This window comes from Epinephelus moara, chromosome 2 (genome assembly GCF_006386435.1).
Source record: "Epinephelus moara isolate mb chromosome 2, YSFRI_EMoa_1.0, whole genome shotgun sequence".
NCBI lineage: Eukaryota > Metazoa > Chordata > Actinopteri > Perciformes > Serranidae > Epinephelus > Epinephelus moara.
Genome location: NC_065507.1, coordinates 22,174,863 through 22,190,386, shown reverse-complemented (window position 1 = coordinate 22,190,386; position 15,524 = coordinate 22,174,863). Strand labels below are relative to the sequence as shown.

Genomic DNA, 15,524 nt, shown 5'->3' with positions numbered 1-15,524 from the left:
GAGAGAGAGAGAGGGAAGGACATGCAGCAAAGGGCCACAGGCTGGAGTCGAACCCGGGCCGCTGCGGCAACAGCCTTGTACATAGGGCGCCTGCTCTACCTCTAAGCCACGACGCCTCGTGTATACCACATTAACAACATTTTTCAATAACCAACTCGTATTTTAAATGCCAGTGAAATATGTTGTGCTTTTCACAGTATATTATGAACATTGCACATTATCCTAAAATACATGACAACTGAGTATTTTTTACTGCCTGAATCATCTCCATTAAAAACAGACACAGTCATGCTGTAACTCTCTCACGAGTGTGCACGCAAACCGACATCCATACACCTACGTTACTGTGCTCCACAGCACCTCTCGTTTAGCGCCACGCTTGTGCGACTACGCCATCATCATTATCAGTGGTAACCATCATGTGAATGTAGTGCAGAGTGGCAGCGATTAGCTAGCCAGTGAGCAACAGGCACACAGACGCACATGCACGGATATGCACATGCAGCTAGATCATCTACCACAACAATGGACAGAGACGTTCAGATTATAACACACAGATAAGTAGCGTGTCTTTTTTCTCTGCCCAGGAAGCCATTACTCCTCTCAGTCTTTACATGGCAAATAGCTGTTTGCTACTATAGTAATGCTCTGACTGTCATATACATAACCTTTAAATGAATATACAGTATACAGGGTATATGCAGGAATCCTGAGGTTAATTTCAATACCTTTTTAAGACTTTTTTAAGACCTTCCAAAAAAACCTTAAGACCTCATCGCCACTTCAATCTGTCGTTAGCAGCAACGCATCTTTAACTTACTAAACAGTTGTAGTTTGCAATTAAATCTATGGAGCACAAACACACAACAGAACTCAGACAAGATGAAAAGGAATAAAGCTTGAAAGAATAAATTAAACCAAAGGCAGGTTTATTAAAATACACCTTAGGTCATAACAAGTAACACAGCTCTACAGCTCAACATCAGCTATTCAAGGCCAACGTGCTGAAAACAACAACCTTATGGCTAGCCCCCTGCATGTGGGATTTAGGGCTGACCCAAAAAATTCGAAGCTTCAAAGCTTCGTTCGATGGCACGGGATTTGATTGTGAAAAAAATAAATAAAAATAAATCGAATATTCAGCCTTCCCCTTTAGCCATATGTAAACTCAAAGAACGAGAAGCAATATCTGTCAGGCATTTAAGATTTCATGTTCCAGTTCCAGTTCGTGTTTTTAATTGATTGACTGTTTTTGGTTGGTTATTAAAAAAGAAAACATTTCCGACAAGGAAATAGAAAGGCCGACGTGCAATGAATGGAGACCTATTATCCTGCTTGAACACAGACGACTAAATTCTTTCAACAATGTGACTCAAAATAATGATAAAATAGATTTTATTGATGTAAAATAATATGCTGATGGTGACATTTTCCACCGGTCCGCTGCGGTCTGAGTCTGGTGTCAGTGACACATGCTGCTCTGAGTCGCGCATCTGTCTGCTTGCGCTGCAGTGCGTGCCGAGGGTTTTAAATTTTAGTGTTAAATCAAAAATTAAACACTACTTATCAGCAACCAGAAGTGCTTTTTCATTTGTGAATATTTTTATCTTAATTCTAGGTTTGCAAGAAACTACCCGTTCGCCATAATTTTTAAGTTATTAACTTTTTTGGACTTTTTTTTTTTGCTCAGCCCCCGTGTACTTTTTAAGACCCTGTGGACACCCTGGTATAGAATGATAAAAAACAAATGTATGAAAAGTGCTTGTGTGGAGTCAATCAACAGTCCTTCACATGCTTTTTTTTTTTTTGGACGTATATTCATGTTTGCCTGCATGACCCATTTGTATGCTTCACAGTAATAAGGGCTGACTGACATCAAAGTGCACTGTAAAGGGCACCGGCAAGATTTTGGAAGAGCAAGCGAGAAAAGGCCAACCCTTATGTCTGAGTGCTGACAGAAAACAGCAGCGCTGCATGACACAAATCCAACCAGAGAATAAAAAAAAAAAGAAACTGCGGCTAGATCGATCTTCCCCCCTGGGCACGGAGCTACTGTTACTGAAGTGGAGGAAGAGACTTGATGTCGGTAGTATTTGAGACCAAACATCCTCTTTTCTGGCCAAACAAAAAGGCAAAGCATGAAATATTTGGCTTTCTTGCCGTAGACGACAAACACTCAGAGCAGTGTAATCCATCACACTGCTGTTTTAATTTACAAATAATAACTTATTTAGTCCATACTCACTGCTCCGTCTGCAGAGAGAAAATCTCTTTCTCCCAATAATCCTGTTTATCACAATTCAGCCTGTAATCTCCCTAATAATGCGTTATTATTTACTGTATATACTGGTGCTGCACTGTGGAACAGCCATCGAGTTGACAATAACAAGGAGAGCTTGATGCCTCTAATGGCACCATTTCTGTTTTCTCTATTTGCTGTTTTACTGTTTTAATGAAACAAGGCACATCTCTATATGTGTGCAGCTCTTTTCATTTACTGCGATTTACTCAACTTAATACTGCTTTCTGTTTTTATTGTATCTGTACTTATTGTGCAATTTTGTTCTCCTGTATACTGATTATTGCTTTGGAGTGAATGACAATAAATTAAACGTTGAACCTAGAGGTCAGGTGAGGTCTTATTTATGTTTATGACATTTTTATTCAGCTGTAAATCTGTTTTTATTGTATTTGTTAGGGATGTCCCGATCCGATATTCGGAATCGGTATCGGCCGCCGATATTAGCAAAAAACGTGCATCGGCATCGGATCGGACTGCATGGAAAAATGCCGATCCAAGAACTCCAGTTTTTCACGGAGTCCGCTCCAGGTTTTCCGGCCAGCCCAGTGCTCCGCGATTCAAGCAGTCCATTTCAGTGATCCCTCCAGCACTTACTATCAATCCACCAGGCCAGCATGCAGACGGCAGACACACACGGAGGGAAGGGTAGGAAGAGTAGCGGTCAACTTAGTNTTGCTTGATCAAACCTTTTCTAACATGACTGACAACAAAATAAGTGAATATGTATAATACGTGCTTGGATCGGATCGGTATCGGCCAAAACTCAAGGCTATAATATCGGTATCGGATCGGAAGTGAAAAAGCTGGATCGGGACATCCCTAGTATTTGTGTGGACATTTGATCAATGAATTAGTGTGCAGTGATGTGGTTTTGTATTTAAGAATGTATTTTTCAGTGTTTTATGTCTGTCTTTCAATAATCTTGGGACCATTTTGGAAAAAAATGTTCTCACTTAAACATGCTATTCTTCGCACTGGAGTGTTTTCTTGACCCATAAATGAATCATATCCTTTCCTATTCACATCCTGGTGTTTTTCCGCACAGACGAGGCTTTCCACTGTAGTGGAAGATGATTTCTCACCTTCCTCATCATGTGAGCGGCGGCCTGCCATCCTCGTGTGCCAATGTGCTTGTTGAAGGAGATGTTGAGATGTGTGGCTGACTCATAGTACTCGATCATGTCAAACAGAGCTGATGCACCCTGAGAAGCACAGACAGAGAAGAGGAGAAACACATTAACCATCATGTCATTTCAGATTAAAATCCAACAGTTTCACACAAATCTCACAGTTGGTCATGGAGTCACAACCGTGAAAGAGATGTTACATGACAGAAACTGGAGTAGCTGTAGTTGCCACGATTACAGTCCCACAGTATAGGTGAGACATGTTGAGGTGATTCCAACCAATTCCAATAACTTTACAATGATATATATATATAAAAAAGAGACATTTAAGACGCATCAAAAGCTTTGCATATTTGCTTAAAAATGGCTGATTTAATGTCAAACAAGTAATCAGTCGGCATTATTGACTAATCAATTCAGCTGTGAAGAGATAAATGAAAAAGAACACCATCCATTACAGGCTGGAAAATTGTGCAAACCCATCAGTGCATCAAAATCAAAGGGCATGAAACTGTGTTTGTTTAAGGAGCAGATTAGGGACAGATGTGAAATGTCAGGTGATGCAGCTGAGTGCACTCATGTGATCAGTGTTTTAATCTCATTTTAGTTTTTGTGGTGCCAGGGGAGGTGCATCTCTTTCATCTATCACTGACATACTGACTGAGCACAGATATTGATGACAGTGGAGTGGAGGTTTTCACAGCAAAATGAGCTACTGGGTAACTAGTCCCTCGTGTTTTTCACTCAGCAGCATTTAAAAGCAAACTTCAACACCGTCAGAATCATCATCCAGCGGTGAATTTGCTCCTGTGTGCAGCCAGTTGCAGGATGTGACCAGCAGATTAAAATGTGAGAATGAGCGTTTGAGTTTATCCTCCGCCGAGACTGATGAGAAGTAACAAAATCAGACAGACTGCTGCATAATATCTCATAACCTTTCCCCCCTTTGTGTGTGTATACTGGGAGACATTACTGAGTATACACAAGTGTGTTTATCTACAGGGTGGGGGAAGATGAGTCACATACAGCCCAATAAAAGCCAGCCTGTGTTAGTGCTCCCCATGCCTGCTCCTCCCCACGCTTCTTAAAACATCTCTCCAAAACTATTTTTTCTCCTTTCATCCTCCCATATCATTCCCAGCAAGACGACGCTACCCAGGCTCTACCAAATCCAGCTATCTACTGTATGTCTCTCACTCCCCATTCAATTCCTTCTATATCCCTCATACTCCCCACCACCAGCAACACTTCCTCAGTATTTTCTCCTTTCAGCCTTTCATTTCATCTGAGCCCAGACGAGACACTTGTCTCAGACTGAGATGCTGCTCTTCGGTGACTCAGTCACTGACTCATTCAACTACTTCATTCATATTTCCGGGGCAGTGCTCCACATCGGGTGAAAAAAGTGCATACGTCACTCTGCATTGGTTTGGATTATGAAGCTCTGGAGTGTGTGTGTGTGTGTGTGTGTGTGTGTGTATTCTCTAACATGACGATCTGTTAAAAAAGTATATGTATTAAACTGTTCATCAGTGTAACTACTTGCATTTTGTTCTGTGTATAAATACGAACCTGGCTACCTGAAACATAACTCATTCATTATGAAACCATATTCCACTGACTACGTTTGCATGCACACTAATTTTCCATTACAATTCCAAACATGACAATATTACCAATTTGATAAGAGTCCTGTAGACAGCATATTCATTTCAGATATTCCAAATTAGGCCTATTTTCAATTGTAGCATTTCCCTATTAATGGGATATTATTCAGGTTTTAAGAGTATACATTGGACATGCGAGCAGCACATTCCCAATATGTGCCTCTACTGGGGTTTTTACCACAGTTTACAAACACACAGCCTCTTGCCTGTATATGGTCAGCTCTGTGTTTTGTACAAAAACCCACTGAGATGAGATGCATGCCCAGAAGAAAAGCCCATATTTCTAGTTGACAGAAGAAACATACTTTGGATATCTACAGGTTTTTGGATGTGCACAAATATTGTAATGCCAACCTTTTCAAGAAGGTGGTTGAATTAATGAAAGAGGGAAGCTGTGTTCTCACAGTTGAACAAGTCTGCATCGATGGAAATCTTTCAAAAAATCTTATTTTGATGCCAAAACACTGGTTCCAGCTGTTCCACTTTTCCATATTTTGACATGAGAAATGACATGTGCAGGGCTGCAAGTCGATGGGAATATAAGTAGCATATTCATTTTCATTAGAAATAAAACAAAACAAACTTAAAATAAATGTTGTCCATTTCAGAATAAGAGCAAAAACATTTAAATTTTGTGCATGTAAATGTAGACATCGGCATGTGACACTTAACTTCTCCTGTGACTAGTTGCAGGTGAGTTAAAATTAACTGTAGAAAGACATGATAAAAAGCGTCATATGATGACAGCATTATTGTTAATTTGGCATACAAACTTTACATGTTGGATTTTGTCGCCTCAACAATACAATATGCTAGGCAGGGGGGAGGCTCATGGCTGCAGTTCCCCTGTCTGACACCCGTGACTCCCCCCTTACAAAAAATATTTCTGTAATGTTCTTTCGGTTATGCCGCACTCTTCATCTGCTGGCCTTGCGGTGTCTCCCTGGTAGAGCAGGGCTGCTATTGTGACACACATTGTGAGGTTTTTATTCCCACTTCTGTTTTATATGCAACAGTTTCATTTGCACTACTGTATCTTACTTGCACTACCTATACCACAGTTTTTATTGCACTTTTAATTGTTATCTCGTGGGCCAGTGCAACCTTAAGGAGCTTTTATTCTTTTAGCCTTACCTGTTATGACAAAGTTGAGGTTTTTATTTCGCCCAGTTGTCTTGATTTTACAATCATATTATTCAAATTGCTGTTCTTGCTGTACTACATGGTTGTCTACTGTGGGTTTTGACTGTACATGATGGTTGTATCTGCTATGCAGCAATGTTGCACTATGTGCCCAAAACATATTTCCCGTTTGGGACAATAAAGGTTATCTTACCTTAACTTGCTACCTTCTTTCACTGGTTAGCTGCGCTATTTCAGTGGAAGAAGACTGTGGGAATGAGAGGCGCACAGTTTCAAAAATTAAGATTTCTCAGTGAAGCATATCCGCCTAATTTAACAGTGATTCATGTTTACTCTGCAACTCCACCAGTTTCTCCTCCTATCCCACAGAACGAGACAACTGAGACTTGTTCACGTTCCTGCGCCTCCCCAGAGTCCGCTTCATGTTTACTTGTATCCGATTTACTACTTCTTATTCGATGAAGCTGTTATTCACTATTTGCATGAGCCAAGACTTTCGATGATATTGTATGTTTGATTTTTTATCGGAACTGCAAAATGAGAAAAAAATGGAAATTTGTCTGCGACAGTGAAATCGCTTGAAAAGTTGTTTGGTGTGATACCAGCATTAACTGTGTGTGCTAAAAAAAACAGCAGGAGATTGGGGTCTGAATCAATTCTGCGGTTTAAGGGTGAAAGTACTGACACAGCTTTGCCAGACAGAAATAAAATAATGAGCAGTAATTAAAGTGGCCCTTCCTACCCCTGAGATTCGGATCCTGTGTGACTCTGGCTAAAAGCAGAGAGTGTGCCTGTGTGTAATACAGTATATTTGGAGCTCTGTGTGAAAGGAAGTGGTCAAGACTTGTGTCCCTCTGCTCCACGCTGCAGCACTGTCTCTATATGTGCGTGTCTACAGCCCAAATGTCCTTAATGGTGTTTACACAAGTGGACATCTGGAGTAATCAGAAAACCCATGACAAACACTCCACATCCTGCCAGTCCAGTGAGAGTGAAAAAGAGGATCAGAGTGTGACTGATGGCAGAGAGTGACAGTGAAAAACAAAGACAGGCAGGCATGAACTAGGATGAAAGATGGAGGTATGCTAGCTCCACTGAGAGAACTGAACGTTGAGACAGAGACAGATTTAACATCATGATTCTCTTACATCTTCATCCAGGTTGGTCTGCTCCAGGTCTACCACCTTAAACTGGACCCTCTTCAAAATCTCTTCCAGAGACTCGCAGGCTTTGTAGTCCAGCTTTTCACCTAAAAACACATGTTGATAGAGTTTTTACCATTTGAAACAACAGATCTCTCAATATATGACAAAGTCTGTTGGATTTTCACATGTTCATGTCACAGCATGACTGTCAGGCTGTTGTTTTGGTGCTTACCTTTTAGATCTAAGCATTCGTTTCGCTGAGTCAGGTCTTTCAGTTCCTACAGAGACAAAAAGAGGCAGTGTCAGTAAGAGCTGACTTTCTGTATTCTCCCCTGGAAGCTAACTTTGCTTTTCACATGTTGAAGCTTTCACATCACATCAGGAGGCAAATCAATCAATAAATTAGTTCTGGAGATAAAACACAGGTCTTGTGTGAACTAAGATAAACCTTTGCTGCAAAGTAAAAGCATCTGCAGGACACGTTCAGCTATCATACATGGTGTGTTCCTGCTACATAGGTGTGTGTCACTGTGCCTGAGTTCTGGTACCATTGGTAAAGTACTCTGCGAAGTACTGAATGTGAATACTGAGCAAGACCCAGCGATGGCAACTTTGATAGGAACACTGTATTAGATAAAGAAGGGCTCTGCCATTCCTGATAACGTTGTTACAGTGTGAATCTTTGCAGCAAGCTGTAGTGTGACCGTTAAAGCCTTTATGGCACAGATTTCCATGCGACAGCAATGCAAGGTAAAAGATGTTGGTTTATCTTAAAGGCCATTGTAGGGCCTGTGGTCTGCAGCTTATCATCTCGGGGCCCTAAAACACCACGCCTACAGACAACAGACAATGTCTGGCCGTCAGTGAGCAACTGTCTTTCTAGTTTTTGCGGTGTGTCGTATATTGTTGGCACTGGTTGGCCTTTTTGGCGTTGGAGAGGGTGGAGCCCGTTAGTGAATTTAATCACTCAGATTGGCAGTGAGCAAACAAACAACAAAAGTCAAGAAAGCAGTGGATCAAAACAAAGTTGCTATATTAGGTAGGTTTACTTGTAGTCATTGAGCTCTTTAGCAGAAACTGTTGTGTTGTCTGCTAGCGCACAGTAAGTATCATTTGATCTTTTAACATCTGGTTGTGTTGTTAATGTGCTAATGGGCTAGCATCTTGAATCTGTCCTGTTGGTCTGGTTACCCTTTTTTGAGTTGCGAATCAAGACTACCACTGCCTGCTGGTGTGGTGAGTTATTTCTTTTTACATAGGCGCAGAACGTAGTGCTAGTTCATTACTGGCTTTAGTTTTTGTAGAGTGTTCAGTACAACGTTTTGGTTGAGGCACAGATGACCTGTGGTGACACAATAGTCGGCCTTCAGTCGTCACTAGTTACTTGATGTCAGTTTGGTGTGTATGGGCCTCAACAGCTCCCAGCAGCCATTTCTGCTAGTGCTATACCTCCCCCTGCAATATCTAAAATAGATCCACTGACCAAATGGTGCAAAATATGTCCATATATACATTGTATTTCCTGGAGCTGCTTCACAATAAAAGCCTCCCTTCAGCTCTCTGGTGGAAAAACTGAAGCTGCAGCAGGAAATATTTGGTGTGCATCAGCAGTAACTTAACACAGCTCCAGTACAGCTGTTAAATAGGGCTTGTATAACAGATGTGCAAGAGTAAGACTAAATTACAAACCACAGAAATTCAGGTAGAAGCTACAAAACTAGTTGAACACAGTGAAAATTTTAAAACCATCCCTATTTTAGTCAGCAGTAGAAACAACGTGTTCATTTTTCTGTGCAGATCTGACTAACCCAGGCCAAAGCAAATGTGGCCTACACGTACCTTGATTATGTTCAACATCATTCTTAAAACCTGTACAGTCTGTGTGTGTGTGCATTGAAGTTGGCTATATCCTTTATCCTGTGATGCAATCTGACATCAGAGCATCACAGATCAAAAGGTGGAAAGATGTTTAACCTCCTGCCCTGGTAAAACACCCAACCACCCACGCAAACATAAAAACATACAGAGTGCTGCCCTCAAAACTATGTACCCGCAAATCCCTCTCTCTAGTTGACTGCCCAGCCCATTCAGCATGAACTCACTAACCTCTGCCCTCGTGCCGCACTGCCGTCACTTATCTCTGTGTGTGTCTGAACATACTGATGATGGTTTAGTTGTACGGAGGGTTCATGGCCTCCTGCATGACTCAACGCGTCCCAAAAACATTACAATGTTATGTGACAAATGCCACATCTGAAATACTGTATTGTCATTATATCAGCAGGAAACACTGTGACACTAAAGAACACACTGTGGCAGTTATGGAGATGATTCAGCTGGAAAACTGGCTGAGTCATTCGCTTTATTCGCATTATATAAAAAATCATAACTGAAAAATGTTCAACAGTATGTTGTCAGTATGTTCTGTTAAATGTGGTTTAATTAAAAACTTCTGGATTCTGGATGCTCGTCATTATCCAGATGTGGTTGAATATGTAAACACAACCAGAGACACATTTTGGGCAATTTAACAGCAAGACAATCTTCACTTACAATTAAATGAGGCACCTGTCAGTGGGAATGATTTTATCAGTGTAAATACCTCCCTGACAGAGCTGCCAGGACCCAAAATAGTGCATGACGCATAGTGTGCCTCTGCACGAGTGGTGGTATGGGTGTGTGTTTGTGTGCGTCTGTGTGTTGTGGGTGGACTACATCAAGCTACTGATTCTCTCTCTGATCTTGTTCATTACATTCTGTGGTAACTCCTGCTGTAATGTGCCTCTATTACCCCTTTTCCACCAGAGTAAAGCGCATATATGCAGGTTTTTGAGACAGTAAATCCTGATAAACATAGCCCACTCCTTTCAAAACACAGAAAGGCAGATGGGTATGCCTTTCTGTGTTTTTTTAATTCTGGTTTGGCATGTTCGATGTCACAAATGCACCGGAAAACAAGCACGGGGTCTAGTGAAAATATTATGTTTTTTTTTTAAATATCTCTTACTTATTTAGTCTCTTTTTCAAACTTGGTGCCTACTTATTATGAATAATGTTTGAGCACTGCTTGCACAAAAATGGATTAAATCAGTGGCTGACAAGACAAAGAGTTGCAAAAGTTAGTGACGGTTTGTCGGAAAAGGGGCAAAAATTGGGGTGTCCACCGGCATGTCATGTTTCCCTCACTGCTGATCGGAGTTAAAGCCGATAAATACGTGACAACTGCAGAGTCATTTATCCCGGGAATAAATGCTGATTGCAACCTTTCCCACTGAAGATGAAACCCAGATGTTAGTTGGGTTTTTTGTGCAGTGGGAAAGGGGCTCAAGTTATGAACTGTACAGCCAAAGGACCTTCTGCAAAACTAATTTTGCATTGGCCTACAGTCAATCACAGAAATATGACATCTGGAGGTCATGTAGGAATGGACCGGTGGGGATGCATGAGAGAACCTTCCTGTGACCTTATTGCTAAGTCCAAATCCATCGGCTGGATATTCCAAAATGCACGGCCCATGAATATGCATCTTTCAGAGGACCTGACAACAACAGGATGAATCTGCACCTTCTCCCTAAATGAGACAGTCTGGCCTCACAGAAACTAAAATGGAGCATTCACAAGGTCCTTGGCAATGTTAAAAAATAGTTTGACATTTTGGGAAATTTGCTTTTTCACTTTCCTGCCAAGAGTTAGATAAGAAGATTGATACCACGTTCATGTCTGTCCTGAGCTATCCTGGCTCTGTCTGAGTATCAAGCTACCAGCACGTCTAAAGCTCACAAAATAACACGTTTTATATCATTTCTTTCAACTGTACAAAGCCAAAGTGTTAAACATCTTTGTGCTAAGCAAACCAAACCAGTTGCTGGCTCTAGCCTGATACCTTCTGTATGGACATGAGCATGGTATTGATCCTGTCATCTGACTCACAGTCAGAGAGCAAAACTTCTGCTTAACATGCAACACATTCAACAAACTGCTTTTTTGCAAGCTGCCTTTGGAAATGCTTCATCAGTTTGTTGACATATTTGCTCCACAAGACTTCAAAGGGTCCAGCCACTGAATTTGGGATGCTGCCTGCATAAATTGCACTCCTAATAAGAATGATAAGATGTCTGTGCTTAAATGACATAACAGAAGTAGATGTCTGTGCAGCATGTGGGTGTTGCCAAGTATTTAAGTGATGATGTACATGTGACGTGTAGCAAAAGATTCTATCCTTTATTTTACATCAATTTACAGTGTTCTCCCTCCAAAATAAAACAACCTTTTACCCGATGTGCTGAGCCATTCGAGGGAGAGCAAGTTTCTGCATATTCAGAGAAAATTAGCTGTGCACATGGGCTGCCTGTGAGACATTGCATAATAAGGAAACCACTTGTCACTAAGGGAATTGCTGCTGCAGAAATGTGACACAAGGCTACCAAGTGTCCAGTTCTCAAGATTCTGTTGGGAGTTACCGCGGAGGAGGCATTCAACATACAGCTTCTAAATAGTGTCCCTTATAAAACACACAACTTGCCAGAAATGTATACAACCTGTAGGGCCACTGGCAAGCTGCCACGTGTACAGTGCAGTTGGACTTAATAAAGAAAGCATTTAGAGTGAAAACACTGTAAAAGGCTGTGCTCGTCTTGCAACCCCCTCCCTCACTGGTCAGCCATTTGGTCCTACAGGCTTGTTTATGTGGCTGGTTACTGCAAGGATGACTAAGCAGAAATGAGAGGGGGCGGTAGTGGACCAAAAGACCACAGTGGCAGAAGGGGATGGAGAGAAGCCAGACATGAGTAATCATAAAAAAGCAGAATATAAAGGAGGAAAAGAGAGGAAAGGGTGGGACACCACACCACTGTGATGACCATCTCAGGTCAGTTAAGTCCCAGTGGAAATGTACCCAGACTGCATGACTAAATGAAGCTCACAGCAGCAGCTTAGCACAGTGATGTGCATTTCCACAAGTAGCTGAGATGTTAACCCAACTTCTTTCTCTCAGCTGACCAGGCGTGCTGGGATTTCTTTGCAGAGTCTCTCGAATCACAAATGTGTTTACACGAGGGGCTCGCTTTGCTTCAACATCATCATTCACACATGGAGACACACCTGTAGGTACAAATGTGCAAAGCTCCAGTGGAGAGGCCCAGTTAAGGGCTTCTATGAGGGTGTGCTGCAGCGAGTGTGCGACAGAACAAACAGGAGAAAGTGCTAATGTGGCCCTGCTGCGAATGTTAGCACTGCCAACTCCTCCGCCTGACTTGAAGGGAATGAGTTTGGTGACAGTATGTTCCCCCACAGATACAAGCAGACTGAAGCAGACAGGCACATGTATGTTTGCATATACACAGAGTATCAGAGATATCACATCAACATAAAATCCCAAATAATGACTGGGATATATTTTTACTTAAACAAAAGCGAGCTCCAGCCCTTTTTAGACAGAGGCTCTAATTTCTAAGAGGCCTTTATTCTTTTGATACAGTGAAATACAAACCTATTAGTTTATTATGTTTTATCATATTGCCAGCAGTAATTCCAACTCTATGACAGTGTACCTGGGAGTGTTGCCCCCTTAGGGCTCTGGAAATACTGTCAGTCTGTGCTAAAAGCTGACATTACATGCTCGGTTTTATTGTTTAGAGGCAGGACAAATGCTGCTCCCTTTGGCCACAAAGAAACAAGAAACCAGAAACCTGCTCCCATTGCTTCATGAAAACTCTGCAAAATGGCCTCTTTACTCTGATCTATCTACTATATGTTTACCCATTTTTACCAACAAATTTCCATAACTTTTCCATGCTTTTAAGGCAAATTTTACATTCATATATTCTCTGAAATGTCTGTGTAGAACGTCACATGAAAAAGAATTTACCTGTCCGTTTCTTAAATAAGGAGCCAGTCCAAAAGTATGTATACCAGTACTATGAGAACTTGTGCATGCAAATGAAGCTATCTGGCTGTTGGGGAAAGTCTGACCTGCAAAAGTTGGCTTGTGTCTTGACACTACTTGTGAGAATAACGTCAGAGAGAATTAGCCACCCTTAGTGCCAATTGTGCCTATGCAGTTAGAGCTATGTTTCTGGACAAGGCACCCAAAATGGTCCCTTATTGATGGTGGATGAGCAGGAAGTGCTACAGCTGGCAGTGGATGGTCACATTGGTCATCGCAGTAAACGCTGTTAATGGGAGTTCATTCAGCAGCAGCTTGGTGCTAAACATTAGCTACTTTAGCATGGCTAGCTAGCACTGCCTCTTCCATGTTCTAAACATCCAATGTTTAACTACTAAGTCCACACTTTCCATGTCTTGTGTCCTGATATTTCAGAAAAACCATGTCTTATACTTGTCCAAGTGAAATCAGACATTCCTGGCATTAGGCAAATTTACATCTCGACTGAGTAAAAGCTGCATCTCAGGTCACAGTCTGACGTTAGCCACGCAGAGAACAACATAATGTTAAATGACGTGACTGATCTGCCCAAACATTTACACCATACATACAGTATATAAACTCTAATATACAGATGTTTGTGAAGCAGATTTCATGACTTTTCCAAAGTTTTCTGGGTTTATTTTTCCTTCAAAACTTATCCAGGCCTAGAAATGGCTATTTTCAAATTCCATGACTTTTCCAGGTTTTTCACAATCTGGAAATCCATCGGTAAAAAAAAAGAATTTTTTTTTTTTTTTTTCTTCCTTTACCTCTGGAGGCACAGCCCGGAGTTTTTCGACTAACGGAAGTGCAGGAGCCTCGGCGATCGCTCACGCCCTTAACTTCCGGCGGTGGCCCCCAGGGAATCGCCGTGTTGTTTACAAATACTTCGGGTAGAAAACCAGCAGAGTTTAGCTATATATCAATCACATTTTTCACGTCACTGTATCACCGTGTAGACGAATCTGATGTTTGTTAAGTCTGTAAACACAGTGATTGAACAAACGTTACTATTTCTGTGTGTTTTGTAATTAACATGGTTATCGTAGATTAGCTGGGCTAACCGTTAGCTGTTAACGTTAGCCGTTAGCGGTGTCTGTAATAACCATAGACTGTATAAAAATAAGGTAATAACTCAATAAACGGTCCGTGAATAAAATATTTTTTCCAGCGGATATCTTAGTTACAACATGATTGAGCTAGCAAAGCAGTTTTGTGTTGCTATGTGTGGTATTTATTCAGTTATGGGAAATCACGATGTCTAGAAAGCATCAGTGGCTGCAGCTGACAGGGACAGTTAGCAAAGCTAACATCAGGATGTCATCTGTTAAAAGCCTCCCGTTGTCGGATACGACATGAAACTACTCCAGTTTGCTCAATCATGTAACTAAGACATCCACTGGAAAAAATATTTTTTTCACGTTGATGAGACGCCGTTTTGGGTGGAGCGGTTGCTATGGACGCAGAGCTTGCTGTTTCTGTAGGTACACATTTCCTGGGGACACCTGCACGTCTCGGCCACGCTCCCTCCATTGTGATTGGCTAAAGCGCAGCATCGTTCAAACTCAAAGCCCCCCCCCCCCCGTAGTCGTCTTTCACACAGGGCTGCCGACAGATTCTACAATGTCAATTGCAGAATCTGTCTTGAGAGATTAGGTTTTTCATGACTGGTCAAACCTTGATGCATGTGCTGTCCTCTAATATCAGGATACCAACATCATTAAAACTGGGTGATAAACAGACAGTGTTTCACTTCTGCTTGAGAAGGAGGTTAAAAAGGCCTTTATGATTTCCTCTGCCCATTCAGTCGCATTCCCCTTTGTGACAAATTCAGTAGAAAAAACTAAGAATGAGAAAACATCTGAACATATTGAAAATCGCACCACAGACCAAGCACATGCAGTGATTCACATACAAAGGCACGAGGTTGTCAGAAATATAAAAACAAACAGCCCCGAGGCTTCCCCCACTGGATTTGAAGAACTGCTTATGCAGAGGGATTATGAGACACATGACTGTGCTGGCAAACCCACAAGAGAAGGCAGGAAAAAAAAAAGACACGGAACACTCGTCTGCCTGTTGGGAGTAACAACCACACTTGCTAAAAAAGGAAAAAGGCCCACCTCTACTGGATACGATCATAGCACTTGTCCAGAGTCATGCCATAGTGCATCATGCCGTGTCCTCAAACCACATTAATAGGCTTTTGAAGTG

General features: G+C 41.6%; 1 protein-coding gene across 1 annotated transcript in view; it reads right to left on the bottom strand.

Moving 5' to 3' along the window:
- Positions 1-15,524, bottom strand: part of ppp1r37 (protein phosphatase 1, regulatory subunit 37) — a 57,299-nt gene that overhangs the window by 16,997 nt on the left and 24,778 nt on the right. The window contains exons 3-5 of the mRNA XM_050033265.1: positions 7,617-7,662; positions 7,388-7,488; positions 3,385-3,504 (exon numbers count right to left, since the gene is read on the bottom strand). Of these exons, the coding sequence (XP_049889222.1) occupies positions 3,385-3,504; positions 7,388-7,488; positions 7,617-7,662 (267 nt within the window). The remainder of the gene's footprint in view (positions 1-3,384; positions 3,505-7,387; positions 7,489-7,616; positions 7,663-15,524) is intronic.